The 16019-nt window shown below is 41.3% G+C and overlaps 1 protein-coding gene across 2 annotated transcripts in view; it reads left to right on the forward strand.

Moving 5' to 3' along the window:
• The window catches only part of SNTG1 (syntrophin gamma 1), a 339473-nt gene extending 323728 nt beyond the window's left edge, over positions 1 to 15745 (forward strand). For both annotated transcript variants that reach the window (XM_056110271.1, XM_056110281.1), the window contains one exon: positions 15582 to 15745. In XM_056110271.1, coding sequence (XP_055966246.1) covers positions 15582 to 15740 — 159 coding nt within the window. In that variant the 3' untranslated portion in view covers positions 15741 to 15745. The remainder of the gene's footprint in view (positions 1 to 15581) is intronic.
• The last annotated feature ends 274 nt before the right edge of the window (positions 15746 to 16019 follow it).

Consider the following 16019-nt stretch of genomic DNA (forward strand, 5'->3'; position numbering starts at 1 on the left):
CCTGTTGTTTATTAATTTGCTCAAGAGGGCACCAGTAATGTCTCCATTCATTCTAGTCCTGAAATTTTAGAAGCCTCTCCTTACTTGTCCTTCCTAATGTTTCTGTATCGGAGGCTCTTTCTGGGTCAGGGGAATGAGACCTGTTATTGTTACTGTTTTTGGCATATCATATTCACCATGGGTAACTTGTCAGGCTTTGCCATGCGGGCAGGATACTCGCGGTAGGTTCAATTTCTCCGCCCCTCTCAGAGAGCCTAGTAAGCTACTGAGAGTATCTCGCCCTCACGGCAAAGCCTGGCAAGCTCCCCGTGGTGTATTCAATATGCCAAACACAGTACAACAAGTCTCACGATGGAGATGTTACTGGGCCCACTCGAGCAAATCAATGAACAACAGGAGGACAGTGCTATTGTGCTAGAGTGTTTACTGATATGCTCGAAATAGTTTCAGTTTATGTAGCTGAAATACATTTATCTGCTCAATACCCTGATTGCAGGAGAGTATACTTTCTTATGAAAGATTTATGTTTTCAATTTTCAACAGATACAAGCTCCCTCAAATAAAATATAATCACTTAACTTCCCGTTAGTCGTCGATTTGCTCGAGCGGGCGCCAGTAACGTCTCCATTTGTCCCTGTCGCGTGCTAGTGTAGCCCAATGGCATCTGTTCACTCCGGGAACATGAAGGGCCTCAAACCGATCGTTCATGATCTTCAGGAAGAAGTCTGACCATCTGGTAGGTGGGCGGCCACGCGGTCTCTTGACATCCTGTGGAATCCAATCAGTAACAGCTCTAGTCCAACGGTCGTCTTTAAATCTCATTACGTGACCAGCCCATCTGATTTTCGACACCTTGGCAAATGAGACAGCGTCCCTGATCCTTGATCGTCGACGGATGTCAGAACTCCGGATTCGTTCTCTCATTTGAGTGAAACGTGATATTCCAAGCATAGCTCTTTCTATTCTTCTTTGGGAGACCTGAATGGCGTTCTCATCTTGTTTGCGTAGGGCCCAGGTCTCTGAGGCATATGTTAATGCAGGAAGAACAGTGGAATCAAAGAGATGTGCCCGGAGCCGGAGGTTCTTCGTCCTCTTAGCTATTTCTTCGACGTTCTTGAAGGCGTTCCAAGCCGCTCTCTTCCTCCTGCGCAGCTCGGGTGCCAGGTCATTTGTCATGTTGACCTCTCGACCTAGGTACACATAGCTGTTGCATTCGGAGATGGTCGTTCCATTGAGAGCAAATGGGGCGTCAGGAACAAGGCTGTTTCTCATAAACATTGTCTTTGTAAGATTCAGCTGTAGTCCTACCTTTCCACACTCACGGTCAAAGTCGGCCAGCATTTGTGCCGCTTGGCTGATGTTTGGTGTTATTAAAACAATATCATCAGCAAAGGGGAGGTGGTGTAGTTGCCGACCATCTATCTTCACTCCCATTCCTTCCCATTCCAGTCGTCGCATGATGTTCTCGAGGGTGGCACTGAAGAGTTTCGGTGAAATGGTATCACCCTGCCGCACCCCTCTCTTGACATCAACGATCACTTCTTTGTAGAATGGTGAGATCCTGGTAGTGAATCCGCAATGCAGCTCACGGAGGATCCTGATGTATTGGGCTTGAATGCCCTGATTGGCTAGGGCTTCAATGACCGCTTCCGTCTCAACAGAATCAAAGGCCTTCTTTAAATCAATGAACGTTAAGCAGAGCGGCATCTTGAGCTCCCGAGAAACCTCAATGAGCTTGGTTATTGTGTGGATATGGTCGATGGTGCTGAATCCTTTGCGGAACCCTGCTTGCTCGCATGGTTGTCCTTCATCTAATGTTCTGCCAATCCTATTCAGGATGACTCGAGTGAACAACTTGTAGATGACAGACAATAGGCAGATCGGGCGATAGTTGCCAATGTCATGGATGTCTCCCTTCTTGAACAGTAGTACGGTCCTGCTGGTTTTCCATTGGGACGGAACCTTGCATTCAGACAGGTAGCGAGTGAAGAGCCGAGCCAGTGTATTGATGAGTACTGACGGCAGGTTCTTCAGGTGTTCAGGTCTGACCTTGTCTGGGCCGGGTGCTGTTTGTTTCTTTACCGACGAAATGGCGTGTCGGATTTCGGAGGGGAGAACGTTGGGAACAACATACCCATCCTGTGTAATTTGGTATGTTGGCAAGTGGACATGGCTATTGAAGAGATTTGAGTAGAAGTCATGGATAATCTTCTCCATTGCCGTTCTGGAGGATGTGATGGATCCATCAGGACATCGGAGGGCAGTCATCTTGGTATTGTAGTTGGCGAAGGACAGGCGGGCCTTACGAATACATTTCCCGGCTTCTGCCGCATCTACCAGTACTTCTGCTCTTCTCTCTTTGAGGTCTTCCTTGATCGCATCTCTGCACTGCTTTGCAAGCTCGGACGTTAGCTTGCGGTTGCCTGAGGCATGCGCCAAACCACGCTGGCGAATTAGCTCAAGAGTTTTCAAAGATAGGCGACTTTTTGTGGCTATCTCTCTCTTGGCGTTCCTCGCACATTCATGGAGGTGCTGAACCAGTCGATCGTATTCCTCATCAATGTTGTCAACAATGGCATCTTCCCATGTTGCCGCAATAGTACCAAAGAGTTCCCAGTTGGTGGTCATTCTGGGAGTTCTCTTTTTGAACTTTGCAGCCCTTTCTCCCCGCTCTGTGAAGTAGAATTTTGCACGAAGGAGACGGTGGTCCGATCCCGTTCGAAATTTTGGGACAACAGCGACATCAGTCAGGCAAAACCGTCGATTGAATATGATGTGGTCTATTTCGTTGTGGAATCGTCCACCGGGAGACTCCCATGTCCATCGTTTAGATTCTGCCTTCTGGAACTGTGAGTTACCATGGATGGTCTTGGTCGACATGATGAACTCTGACAGTCTCTCACCCTGTTCGTTCCATTCTAGGCCATGGGTTCCGATGTGAAGTTCTTCAGCTGATCTTCTCGGTCCTATCTTGGCATTAAAATCACCCACAATGATCTTGTAGAAGGTGTGGTCTTCTTTATAGAACTTCTCTAGCTCCATGTAGAACTTCTCGATTTCTCTTTCATCATAATGAGATGTTGGTGCGTAGACAAGGAAGATAGAAACTGCAGGCAGTGAGCCACATCTATTCAAATGTAAACGTCCGATTCGGGTTGTTAGGCATTCGAATGAATCAATGCTCTTGGCCAAGTTTGTGTTGACAAGGACACCGACGCCTCCAACACCTCTTTTATCGCATGTTCCGAGGAACAATTCTTCTCCAGTGTCGAAAACAGCATGGTGAGATTCGTGCCTTCTTGTCTTGGTCAGACCAATGATGTCATACTTGATCATTTGCGCTTGTACCATCAGGTCCTCAATGGATGCATCTGATGCTAGCGTACGTGCATTGAAAGTACAGACGATCATTTTTGTCTTCCTTCGTTGTGGCAGCCTAGGTCGGCCTTGAGATTTTGTCGGCCTCTCCTTTCTCATCCTTCTCAGTGCTGCCATGTCGGTGAAGCCTTCAGGGTCAGGTGAATGAGACCAGTTGTAGTTACTGGTTTTGGCATATCGAATACACAGCAGATAGCTTGCCACGCTCTTCCGTGCGGGCGGAATACTCTCGGTAGCTTGCCAGTCTTTCCGAGAGGGATAGAGGCTTTTGGGGTGACCTCTAATCACCCTTGTAGGTGTTACCATATTTAAACCCTATCAAATATGGTACGACAATTCCAGAAGATGGGTATTTAGTGTCTTATGATGTGTCGCGCGGGTCCGGAAAGCGTCCTGCAGTGTGGTGACGGCTGGGTAGTGGAAGTCGTGTCGAGAGTGGAAGTCTGCCAGTGGGGTATTTATCTGGGTAGGGTGGGTCTCCTGTGCACAATTCGATCCCTGGGTGGTTGATGGAAGCAGACAGGGCAGGGTAAAATATAAAATATATATGGGGGGTATATCTGTGCTCAAGTGACACTCCTGGTGGGTTCAGGGGACCATATGGGGTGCTCAGTCAACCATGTGAAAGGCAAACACCTTACCTGCTAAACTATCACTCTGGTCGTAGAGCTGCAAATAACTTAAAGGAGGGTACACAAAATATACATAATATACACAAAAACACAAATGATTTCAGAAAAAATCTCTCATCAAAAGCATTTGCTTTTCTATACAAACATGAGATATCATAGCAGAAATCAGAAAATATTTTATTTATGATTATACCAAAAATGTAATAGATCCAGTGAAGTTAGTGATATTAAGAAATGATAAACCTAAGTATCTATCCACAGGATCAGCAATACCAACTTGCGAGACCCAAGCTTTAATAACCAAATTTAAAAAGGTGGCTGTCAAGATGGCAGGCGGGGGCTGGGGTGGGAAGAGGAGAGGGAATCCCGGAACCCTGGTGAGGGGGGAGTTTGTATTACCAAAACACACACATATACGCACATCACACACACACACACACACACACACACACACATATTTAGAGAGAGAGCAATGCTCATCAAAATCCCAAAGGCATTTATTTTACAGATATAGAACTAAATCTCACAAAATTTATGAACTAGAAACAACCTTGCAAAGCAAAAATACCCTACTTCAAAATAGACTTCATTAGTTTTATAACTTTGTTACCATCATGATATTGGCATAAAAGATACACACCAGAGGAATTAACTTCCTAAACACTAGAAAACAAGTGATCAGCTCCATCATTTGATTCATATTTGTGCTCTTCAAGGAGGGACCAGATGGACCCTCAAAAAGGTTGATATGTGCAGTCAAATTTTAATATTTGCACCGAAACACTCATAAATCTGTTTCTGTGTGTCTTCTTTCCCTTCTCCAGAAAATTTCTTGTCAAAAATATCAATGAAGGGGCACACTGCGGGTAGGGTGTTTGCCTTGCACATGGCTGACCCAGGTTCCATCCTGGGCATCCCATAGGGTCCCCCGAACACCACCAGGAATAATTCCTGAGTGCATAGTTGTGAGTAACTGTGGGTGTGACCCAAAAGCAAAAAAAAAAAAAAAAAGCAATGAGGTTTGGAGAGATATCTCCAGCAGTACTTAAGGTTCTAGAATCTCACCAGACTGATCTCTGAGCACAGATCCAGGAGTCATCCCTGAGCACTGTACCATGTGGATCAAATACCAAAAAACACACAAATAAAACACTAAATGAAAACCAGCTGTGACTACCTTTCCTCTAAAACATGTTGCTCAGTTTCCAAGTGGTATTTTACCAAACTCTTTTTGTACTAGTGAATTAATTTGTTGATGTTTCGGTTTGGGGGCTACAGCTGTAGCTGTAGCGACTCAGGCTCTGCACTCAGGGTCACTCCTAGCGGGCTCTGGGGTCCTTCTGAGGAGCCTGGAACCAAGGCCAGGTTGGCTTTGCATAAGGCAAGAACCCTCCCAGCCACGCTCCTGCCCCGTTTCCCAGAGAGCTATTGGCTAACTTCCCTGCTAACTACCACTCTTTCCCTCCTTTCTCATGGGTTTCACTGGGCTTTCTGTTTTTCTATATCGGTCTTTCATTTTCAGTCTGTGAGATCCCAGGCATGAGTCCTTAAGCCTTTTCTCCATGTGCCTTTGACACCTTGATATTCTGCTTCTACCTTATTTGTGTGCAGGCAGGCAGAGCCTGTATTTTTACTTCTAATCGGGGATTTTATAGTAACTCTACAGTAATATTGCATTTATTAACCTCTTCTCCTTCTCTTGGTTCTTATTCCTAAGTGTAATACATCCAAAAATGTTGTGTTGTCTTATGTGAACCATTTTCCCAACCTTTTGTTCTTTTAAGTAAATGACAACTTACTCTGTCCAGTTCTTCAGCAAATGAACTTAGGATCAGTTCTCCTTCAGATTTCTCTTTGTTTCTTATTTGCTTAAAAACTTGGTTTTCATTATTATTTAGAGACGAACTCGTTAAATGTCTATAAAACCCTATAGATACTGGCCTGCTTATTTATTTATTTGGCCTCATTCCCTTTAATTGCTCTTCAATTTCCCTATCGAAGATGTCATACCACCTAAACTTTCCTCAAATTCTCCTACAATGTGTGTGCTCGGTGCCTTTAGAAGTCTTCTCCTCTGAGTTTTCTCAATGAGAAGCAAATGAGTTAAACCTTTGATCCTTCAAATTAGCCTAAATAGCAAAGTAGATTTTCCTGTAACAGTCTCTTTCATATGCTCTAGATCCAAATAAATTGGGAGCCAATTTATTTTCTTGACTGTATCTACTGTGTGATTTACAAATATTTTAACTAACGTATTTATGCCCCTTACCACAAGAAGCTGTTCCATCAGAAGTGTTTTCTAGCCTTATCTGCTCATTCCGATTTCCTTATACACAGACACAGAAACACACACACACACACACACACAAACACACATACACACACATGAACATACGCAGGGTCAGAGGGACTGTAAATACAAATATAAAAATACAGTATAAAAGCTGAGGAAATGAATGATTAATTTTCAGATGTATGTAACAAGATTTATAGTGTTCTAAAAGTGTCATTACAAGAATTTATTACATAAATTTATGGAAGTAATAAATGGTAATATCATTTTGACATTAGGAATGATTAAATAAATTTTATGTAAAGAGATTAGTTTAACCCTAGAAGTGCAAATGATTTCTACAGTACTTTGGGGGTAGGTTTGACATTAAGAGCAAAATGTGAATGTATCCTCTGATTTTTAAGAATTATCAGTTCCTGTCTCATCCCTGCAAAAAGATACAAAAATGGTAAAGTGCAAATTTAAAATTAATTTAACTTGTAGATGATAAACTCTTAGTAGTTAAAATGTCAATATTAATATAATTAAAATACATAACGCATAATTATTCTTTTGCAAACAATACACAATACCCAACTGTTGAAAACTGAATGAGTTCCCTTCTGTTGTACAGAATATCAAGAGAAGGGAATGCGTGGTTGCAAAGGGAGGAAGTCCAAGTCCCCCAGGAACGAAAGGCCAGGGAAGAAAGGCACTGTGGGGGAGAGTGGGAGTTGGACAGGAGCTAGCAGGGCCGGGGCCAGGGACCTCGAGCATGTGGGTGCTGTAAAAGTGTGTCATAGGCACACGTGGGCATGCATGTGGTATAGACGCAGACATACATGCATAAACTCAGAGCCAACACAACTGCAAGCATGAGATCTAAGCTGAAGAACCCAAGTTGAAAAGATGTGGGCGGTGGAGCCCGACAGGGGTGTGTGAGGGAGCTGGGTAGTGGCGCTGGTGATGGAGTCGGTCTTGCAGCGCTGTGCTTCAGAAACTCAGCTATGAGTAAATTGAGAATCATGGCACCTTAATGACTAGGGGAAGACAGGTAGATTTATCACTGAGAAAGATTATTCCTCTTGTGCCTCTCCACTTGCAGCATTTAACCGTGATCTCTTCTTCACCAAATTGCAGATATTTTTTGGTTTGGATTTGGTTGTGTTTTTTTTTTTTTGACAAAACCTTATATTACTCAGGGCTCACTCCTAGCGCTACACTTAGGGATCACTCCTGGTGGGGGTCAGGAGACCATATGGGGTGCCGGGGACCAAACCTGTCTGCTACTTGCAAGGCAAGTGCTTTGGACTAGACTATCTTGTTTCCCTTTACCATTTGATTTCTTTATTTACTTGTGGTTTGGGGCCATCCACAGTGGTGCTCAGGATTACTGCTGACTTTTTTTCTAAGCCATAACTCCAGGGTTGGCTCTCAGGGCGCATTTCTGGAGGGCCTGGGGAATCACATGCGGTGGCAGGGGGCAGGGCCGAGCCCTGATTGGCAGAATTCAAGGTAAGGTTCCTACTGGTCCTCTGTACTATTGCTCCAGCTTCAGCCTTTCGTCTTTGCTAACTGTACACGGCTGGTCTACCATGTTTTAGAATGTCCCCTCTAAATATCTACTATGTTTTAGAATTTCACCTCTTAAATATCTGGTGAATTTAACACAATTTGACACAGAAAATATTCCATCTCCATATGCACTCAATAGACTTCACAAAAATTACAGGATTACCGAGGATGTTTAAGATATCAGAACAGGAAGAAATCTACTCTGATCAGTCACATACCAGGCTGATACAGAAATGGATTATATAAAAATAGTGCTTTTAAGGTAATTATTGTAGGGTAACTAAAATTGCTTTCAGAGAGAACATCTCAGAGAATTAGACTTGCAAAATATAAAAATTATTGTCATCTGATATGTCAAAAGTTTTTCTAAAATTATGTAATATTAAAGTCTCAAAGTTCAGTTTAACTTTTAAATCTAAAATCTAACTTTGAATCTACGTTTGATTGAATTGAGTATCTGTGTTGTATTTGATTTTTCTCATGATATCAAAACTACTCGGAGAATATCTACCATATAACTAAATAATATGACCTGCTGTATTTGTGTTAAAATAGAGTATTTTTTATATTATCACAACATGTTATAATAGAATATATTTATATTTTCACAATATATTATAATAGAGTATTTTTTATAGTTTCACGATATGGTTGCTGTTGCCAGGTAGGCTATTCAAATGGGAAGCATATTTCTAAAAATCCAAATAAGCTCTTTATTTGTCTTTATGTAGTTTAAATTTTTAAAAATTTTTATTAGTGAAACACCATGAGGTACAGTTGTAGATTTACAAATTTTTGTGTTTGGGTTTCAGTTATACAATGATCAAATACCCATCCCTCCACCAGTGATCATTCTTCACCACCACTGATCCCAGGATCCCTCCCACCCCCCACCCCCCCATCCCACACTGCCTCTCAGGGCATCCCACTCAGGGCATTCCTTTTTGTTCTCTCTCTCTTATTGGGTGTTGTGGTTTGCAAAGAGGCAATGGGTGACAATCATGTTTGGTCTATAGTCTACTTTCAGCATGCTTCTCCCATCCTGGGAGGATACTCCCAACACCCTTTATTTGGTGCTCCCTTCTCTATCTGAGCTCCCTTTTCCCCTAGCATGTGTGGCTGGCCTCCAAGCCATGGAGTAAAATTCCTGGCACTAATCTCGGGCATTCTTGGGTGTTAGTCTCCTATTTTGTTACTTTATGTTCCCCAGATGAATGCAATCTTTCGGTGTCTATCCCGCTCTTTCTGACTCATTTTACTTAACATGATACTTACCATGTAGTACCACTTGTATGTAATTTCATGACTTCATCTTTTCTAACAGCTACATAGAACTCCATTGTGTAGATGTACCAAAGTTTCTTTAACCAGTCATCTTTTCTCGGGCACTCATATTTTTTCCAGATTCTAGCTATTGTAAAGAGTGCTGCAATGAACAAACAAGTGCAGACACACTTCAACTATAATTTTTGCCTCTCTGGAATAATTCCCAGGAGTGGTATTGCTGGGTAAATGGGAACTCAATTTCTAATTTTTTGAGAATCATCCATACTGTTTTCCAAAAGGGTTGAAACAGTCGGCATTCCTACCAGCAATGCAGGAGGGTCCCTTTCTCGCCACACCCATGCCAACACTGGTTGCTTTTGTTCTTTTGGATGTGGGCCAGTCTCTATGGTATGAAATGATATCTCATTGTTGTTTTGATCTGCACCTTCCTGATGATTAATGATGCAGAGCATTTTCTCATGTGCCTTTTAAATCTCACTTGGATTTCTTCTTTGAGAAAGTTTCTGTTCATTTCGTCGTCTCATTTTTTGATGGGGTTGAATGTTTTCTTTTTGTGGAGTTGAACCAGTACTTTGTATATCCTTGAAATTAACCCCTTATCAGATGTGTAGTTGGCGAATATCCTTTCCCATTCTATAGACTGTCTTTGTATTTTGGTCACTGTTTCTTTTGAGGTGCAGAAGCTTCTTAGTTTAAGATAGTCCCATTTGTCTATCTCTGTTTTCAATTGCTTGGCCAGTGGCGTGACATTTTTGAAGATACCACTAGCTTCAATGTCATGGGGGGTGTTGCCAACTTTGTCTTTAATGTACCTTATGGATTCCGATCTGATGTTGAGTTCTTTAATCCATTTTGAACTTACTTTTGTACATGGTGTTAGGCAGATATCTGAGCCTATATTTTTGCATGTAGCTGTCCAGTTTGCCAGCACAATTTGTTAAAGAGGCTTTCCTTGCTCCACTTCACATTTCTTGCTCTCTTATCAAAGGTTAGATGGTCATATGTTTGGGGGGAGATGTCAGTGTATTCAACCCTGTTCCATTGTTTGCACCTGTGCCTTTGTTCCAGTACCATGCCGTTTTAATTATTACTGCTTTGTAGTAGATTTTGAAGTTAGGTAGGCTGATTCCTCCCATTTTCTTTTTCCCAAGAATTGCTTTAGCTATTCGTGGGAGCTTGTTGTTCCATATGAATTTCAAGAGTGTTTGCTCCATTTCTTTGAAGAATGTCATGGATATTATTATAGGGATAGCATAGAATTTGTACAATGCTTTGAGAAGTATTGCCATTTTGACAATGTTAATTCTCCCGATCCATGAACAGGGTATATCTTTCCATTTCCTCATATCTTCTTTTATTTTCTGAAGTAACTTTTTGTAGTTTTCTTTGTACAGGTCCTTTACTTCCTTAGTTAAGCTGATTCTTGGGTAGTTGATTTTCCGGGGCACAATTGTGAATGGGATTGTATTTTTCATGTCACTTTCTTCTCTCTCACTATTTGCATATAGAAAAGCCATGGAATTTGGGTGTTGATTTTATAGCCTGCAACTTTACTATACAAGTCTATTGTTTCTAGATGGTTCTTGGTAGAGGTTTTAGGGTTCTCTAAGTATAGTATCATATCATCTGCGAATAGGGAGAGCTTGATTTCTTCCTTTCCTACCTGGATGCCCTTAATATCTTTTTCTTGCCTAATCACTATGGTAAGTACTTCCAGTAATATATTGAACAGCAGTGGAGAGAGTGGGCATCCTTGTCTGGTCCCTGATCTTAAGGGAAAGGCTCTTAGTTTTTCCCCATTGAGGATGATGCTTGCTGTAGGCTTGTGGTAGATGGCTTTAACTATATTGAAGAAAGTCCCCTATATACCCATTTTGGCGAGGGTTTTCATCATAAATGGGTGCTGGATCTTGTCAAATGCTTTCTCTGAATCTATTGATATGATCATATGATTTTTATATTTTCTTTTGTTGATATGATGGATTATGTTGATTGATTTCTGTATGTTAAACCATCCTTGCATCCCCAGGATGAATCCCACTTGGGAGTGGTGTATGATCTTTTTGATGAGTTGTTGCATTCTATTTGCTAGTATTTTGTTGAAAATCTTTGCATTCATTTTCATTATGGATATTGGCCTCTAGTTTTCTTTTCTTGTGGTGTCTTTCTTTCCTTTTGGTACTAGAGAGATTTGGGCTTCATAGAAACTATTCGGGAGAGTTTCTGTTTCTTCAATTTCCTGGAAAGTCTTTAGAAGAACTGGCAAAATGTCCTCTTTAAATGTTTGGAAAAATTCGCTAGTGAATCCATCTGGACCTTGGTTTCTGTGTTTCGGAAGACTTTTGATTACAGTTTCAATTTCCTTAATGTTAATAGGTCTATTCAGGTACTCTAGCTGTTCTTGATTCAGCCTTGGGAGATTATAGGAATCCAGGAATTTATCCATTTCTTCTAGATTCTCTTGTTTCATTGCATACAGACTTTCAAAATAGTCTCTGATGATCTTTTGAATTTCTTTGGTTTCTGTTGTGATATCCCCCTTCTTATTTCTGAATTGGTTTATTAGGGTTTTCTCTCTTTTTTTGGGAGTCTTACTAGTGGTTTCTCTATCTTGTTCATTTTCTCACAGAACCACCTCTTGGTTTCTTTGATCTTTTTTAGATTGGTTTTTTTTTTTGGTTTCCATGTCATTCATTTCTGCTTTAAGTTTTATGCTTTCTTTCCATCTGCCCGATTTGGGCTCCTTTTGTTGATCTTTTTCTAAGATCTTGAGCTGTGAAGTCAAGTTGTTTATGTGGGCCCTTTCTTCCTTCCTGAGAAATGCTTGCAGAGCTAAAAATTTCCCCTTAATACAGCTTTAGCTGCATCCCATAGGTTCTAATAGCTCATGTCTTCATTTTCATTTTTTTCCAGGTATCTTTTGATTTCGTCCTTGACTTCCTTCCTGACCCACTCATTTTTCAGCAGTGAGTTGTTTAATTTCCAGGTGTTTGATTTGGTTCTTCATGTCTGTGTGTGATTCTATTCACAGTGCATCGTGGTCTGAAAAGATTATTGATACTATTTCTATCTTCCTGATTCTATTGAGGTATGTTTTGTGTCCTAGCACATGGTCTATTTTGGAGAATGTTCCGCTTGCACTGGAGAAGAATGTGTATTCTTTCTTTGCGGGGTAAAAAGCCTGTATAGTCTATAAGTCCTCTCTCTTTTATTTCTTCTTTGAAAACCAATATGTCCTTGCTGAGTTTTATTCTTGTTGATCTATCCAGAGGTGATAAGGTGATGTTGAATTTTCCGGCTACTATTGTGTTGCTAGCAATGTTCTCCTTAAAATCCGTTGGCAGTTGTTTTAAATATTTAGCTGTTTCCTCATTAGGTGTGTATACATTTAAGAGTGTGATTTCTTCCTGTTGCACGTATCCCTTTATGATAGTTAGAATAATCAATGCCATAATAGAGACACTAGTATTCTACAACATAAATTTCAGGTTGAAAATAGCCTTCGCTGTCCCTTCTAATCTTTTTCAACCTGAAATTTATGTTGTCGAATACTAGTATGGCCACCCCAGCTTTTTTGAGGGAGCTGTTTGCTTGCAGGATTATTTTCTATCCTTTAATTTTGAGTCTGTGTTTGCTCTGAATGTTAAGATGACTTTCTTGTAGGCAGCAGAATGTTGGTTCTGTCTCTGTATCCATTTTGCCACTCTGTGTCTCTTAATTGGTGAATTTAGACCATTGATGTTGAGAGAGATTATTGTTATGGGGTTTTGTGTCATCTTTCTGTAAGGGTCTGTTGTACATGTGGGGTTGTTCTTATCTTATAGTAGGCACTTTGGCCCTTCATTTAGGCTTATTTTTGAGTCTATGAAGTTCCTGAGATGCTGTTTATCTAGAAAATAGTGTACCATTCCTTTGAGTTTGAGTGAGAGTTTAGCCGGATAGAGTATTCTTGGTGAAGCATTCATTTCAGTGATTTTTTTCACTATATCCCACCATTGCCTTTGGGCTTGGAGGTCTTCCTCTGATAGGTCTGCTGTGAATCTAAGGGGTGCTCCTTTTATGTGATTTCCTTCTTTGACCTTGCTGCTTGCAGTATTGTGTGTCTCTATCATGGCATTGATCATTCTAACTATGATATGTCTTGGAGTGTTTTTGTTAGGATCTCTTTTAGCTGGCACCCTACAGGCTCCTTGAATCTGAATGGCTGCATTTCCATCTCTGGGAATTTTTCAGCAATGATTTGTTTAACCGTGGCTTTTTCATTGCGATTGTTTCCCTGACCTTCTTGTACTCCAATGATTCTAATGCTGTTCCTCTTGGAATCATCTCCTAGGACTCTGATTCACTCTAGAGCTATTTTGAGGTCTCTTGCCATTGTTTGTTGTTGCCAGTTGTCTTGGTGCAGCTGATCTTCCAGCTCACTAATTCTATCTTCAGCTGTGGTCATTCTGCTGTTGAGGGCACAGACTGAGTTTTTTTATTTCATCTACGGAATCTTTTATTCATGACATTTCTGCTCTCATCTCTTCTCGTAATTTCTCAATTGTTTCTGTCATGTTACTGGATATCTGTCTGGCTCTTTCATTGAGTATTTTAAACGTCTTCCTGAGTTCATATCTGAATTCTTTCTCAGAGAGGTCCTTTATGTGAGTAGAACCTACTGAAGCTTCTGGACTCTTTTCATTGTCATCCCCACATGGTGGGGATTTGTGTTTTTTCTTCATGTTGTTGTGTAGGTATGGGAACTGAGATGTTACATTAGATTACTTGACATGAGAAAACTACCTGCAGCTGTGGGAGCATTGGCCCGCCTAAAATTAGACCATGGCCACTTCTACTGAAGCCACGCCCACTTTGAAGAGGCCACTTCCTCATGGGTACCTGGTGCGTGTGGGGGGTAAAGGCCGGGTGGGGAAGAAGACCGGCACAGCATTGGGGACGAAGGGGAAGAGGCTCAGGATGTTTTTGTCCCAGGATTCTAGAGGATGCTTGGGGCTTTGCACGGCAAAGGCCAAGTCCTGGGTTCGAATACTGGTGGCCAAACTGACCTGGGTGGGGAAGAAGACCAGCACAGCGTTGGGGACTATAAGGTAAAGGCCCTCCCATTGATCATCTATTTGCTCGAGCGGGCCCAGTAATGTCTCCATTGGAGACTTTGTTGTTACTGTGTCTGGCATATCGAATACTCTCGGTAGCTTGCTGGGCTCTCCGAGAGGGGCGGAGGAATCGAACTTGGGTCGGCCATGTTGGCTGCGTGCAAGGCAAATGCCCTACCCGCTGTGCTATCGCTCCAACCCATATAACTATATAGGGGACTATATAGTTTAATTTTTAACAATTAAGAAAATATTTAAATATTAGAGTGCATTTGAAATTAAATAAAAATTTAGTGACATTTTGGTTACTTTATGGAACTGAATCTTTGATTTATACTTTCCAAAACTCAAATTACCTTCTATTCATTATTTAATCATCATTCTTCTATCACAAAAAATTATTCTAGAGAGAAAGGAATATTTACTATTCCAATTCCAATGTGTCATCTGTAGTGTGTATAAGAGATGAGAATACTTTTAAATTTAATGTCATGTTGTATGGCCAAATACTAGAGAAAGTTTTATTAAATATTATAATGACTTTCAAGGATAATAAGAATACTAGACTCTAATTCTTAGAAAAGGGATTCTTAAGTACTTTTTTTAAAATTCACTATCTCATTCACCAGGTAAGTTTTATATGATCCTGAGTGTTTAGATACTTGTGGTATGTATTCTCTCCAAATTTTATTGATAAAAATGATAAATTTAATTTAAAGCAAAAAGGTTTTAAATGGACAAAAACAAAAACACCTCAGGTTAAAACAAAATAACACCATACCTAATGAGAGATAATGGAATGGTTTCAGTATTGCTAAACGTGGTGTCTAAATAAAAACTGATAGAGAAATTAATGAGGAACCTGCTCTCTTAACAGAACAAAACAACGTTTAAAAATAATGTGACCCCTGTGGGGTATTTTTAAAAGCTTGCCACAACTTCCAGTGAGAAACCTATGTCTGGGGCCAGGGGGTTAGGAAAAAGGGGAAAGTTCCTTGTACACAGCTGATGACATTCCATCCAAGTCAGCACGTGTGGTCCCTTGAGCCCCCCCACCCCCACCCCAGCAAGGGACACCTGAGCACAGAGCCCTGAGTACCTCCAGGTTGGGCCCCCAAACGAACAAGACAAAGCAGAACAAACAAGACCTAGAGCTCCTGTGAGCTCACTATTTAGAAGAAGAAAATCTCCAACATTTATGGATTTATTTATCAAACAAAGATGCCCACATGTGTTGCAATGTATTCGTCTTATGCTCTTGAAAATGTCTATCCACTACTATCCACTACTTCTGGATTTTTTGTTTTCCGACTTTGATGGACTCATTTCTTTTCCTCTCAGGAGCTGGAATTTTCCAATCTGTTTGCTGTTCTTCACTGCATCCATTCATTCTTTGCCGCCAAAGTCGCCTGCTTGGACCCTCTCTTTTTGGGCAGCCAGGGTGCTGCGGCTGCCCCCAGCAGCTCTGCCACCCTCAGCAAAGCAAAGTACCCGAACTGACACCCACTGACGCTTGCCATGACTGCAGTGACAGAATCAACATAGTCATCACTTCAGAGCCCGGAGAAACCGTCTCACAAAGCCAACAGTAAAGTCACACTGAAATTTCAGTGTTGGAAGGAATCTCTAAAGCGTTTCCGCCCTGGAAGACATCAGTGAACCATAAACGAACAGAACAGCTTGTTCTCACACCCTTGACCTATCCCATGACCCTACTTTGACCAGACTGGGACAAAAGAACGAACAATTCCGTGTAAATAATATAAAAAACTATAAGCT

This window comes from Sorex fumeus, unplaced genomic scaffold (genome assembly GCF_029834395.1).
Source record: "Sorex fumeus unplaced genomic scaffold, SorFum_2.1 ptg000002l, whole genome shotgun sequence".
In the NCBI taxonomy this organism is placed as follows: Eukaryota; Metazoa; Chordata; class Mammalia; order Eulipotyphla; family Soricidae; genus Sorex; species Sorex fumeus.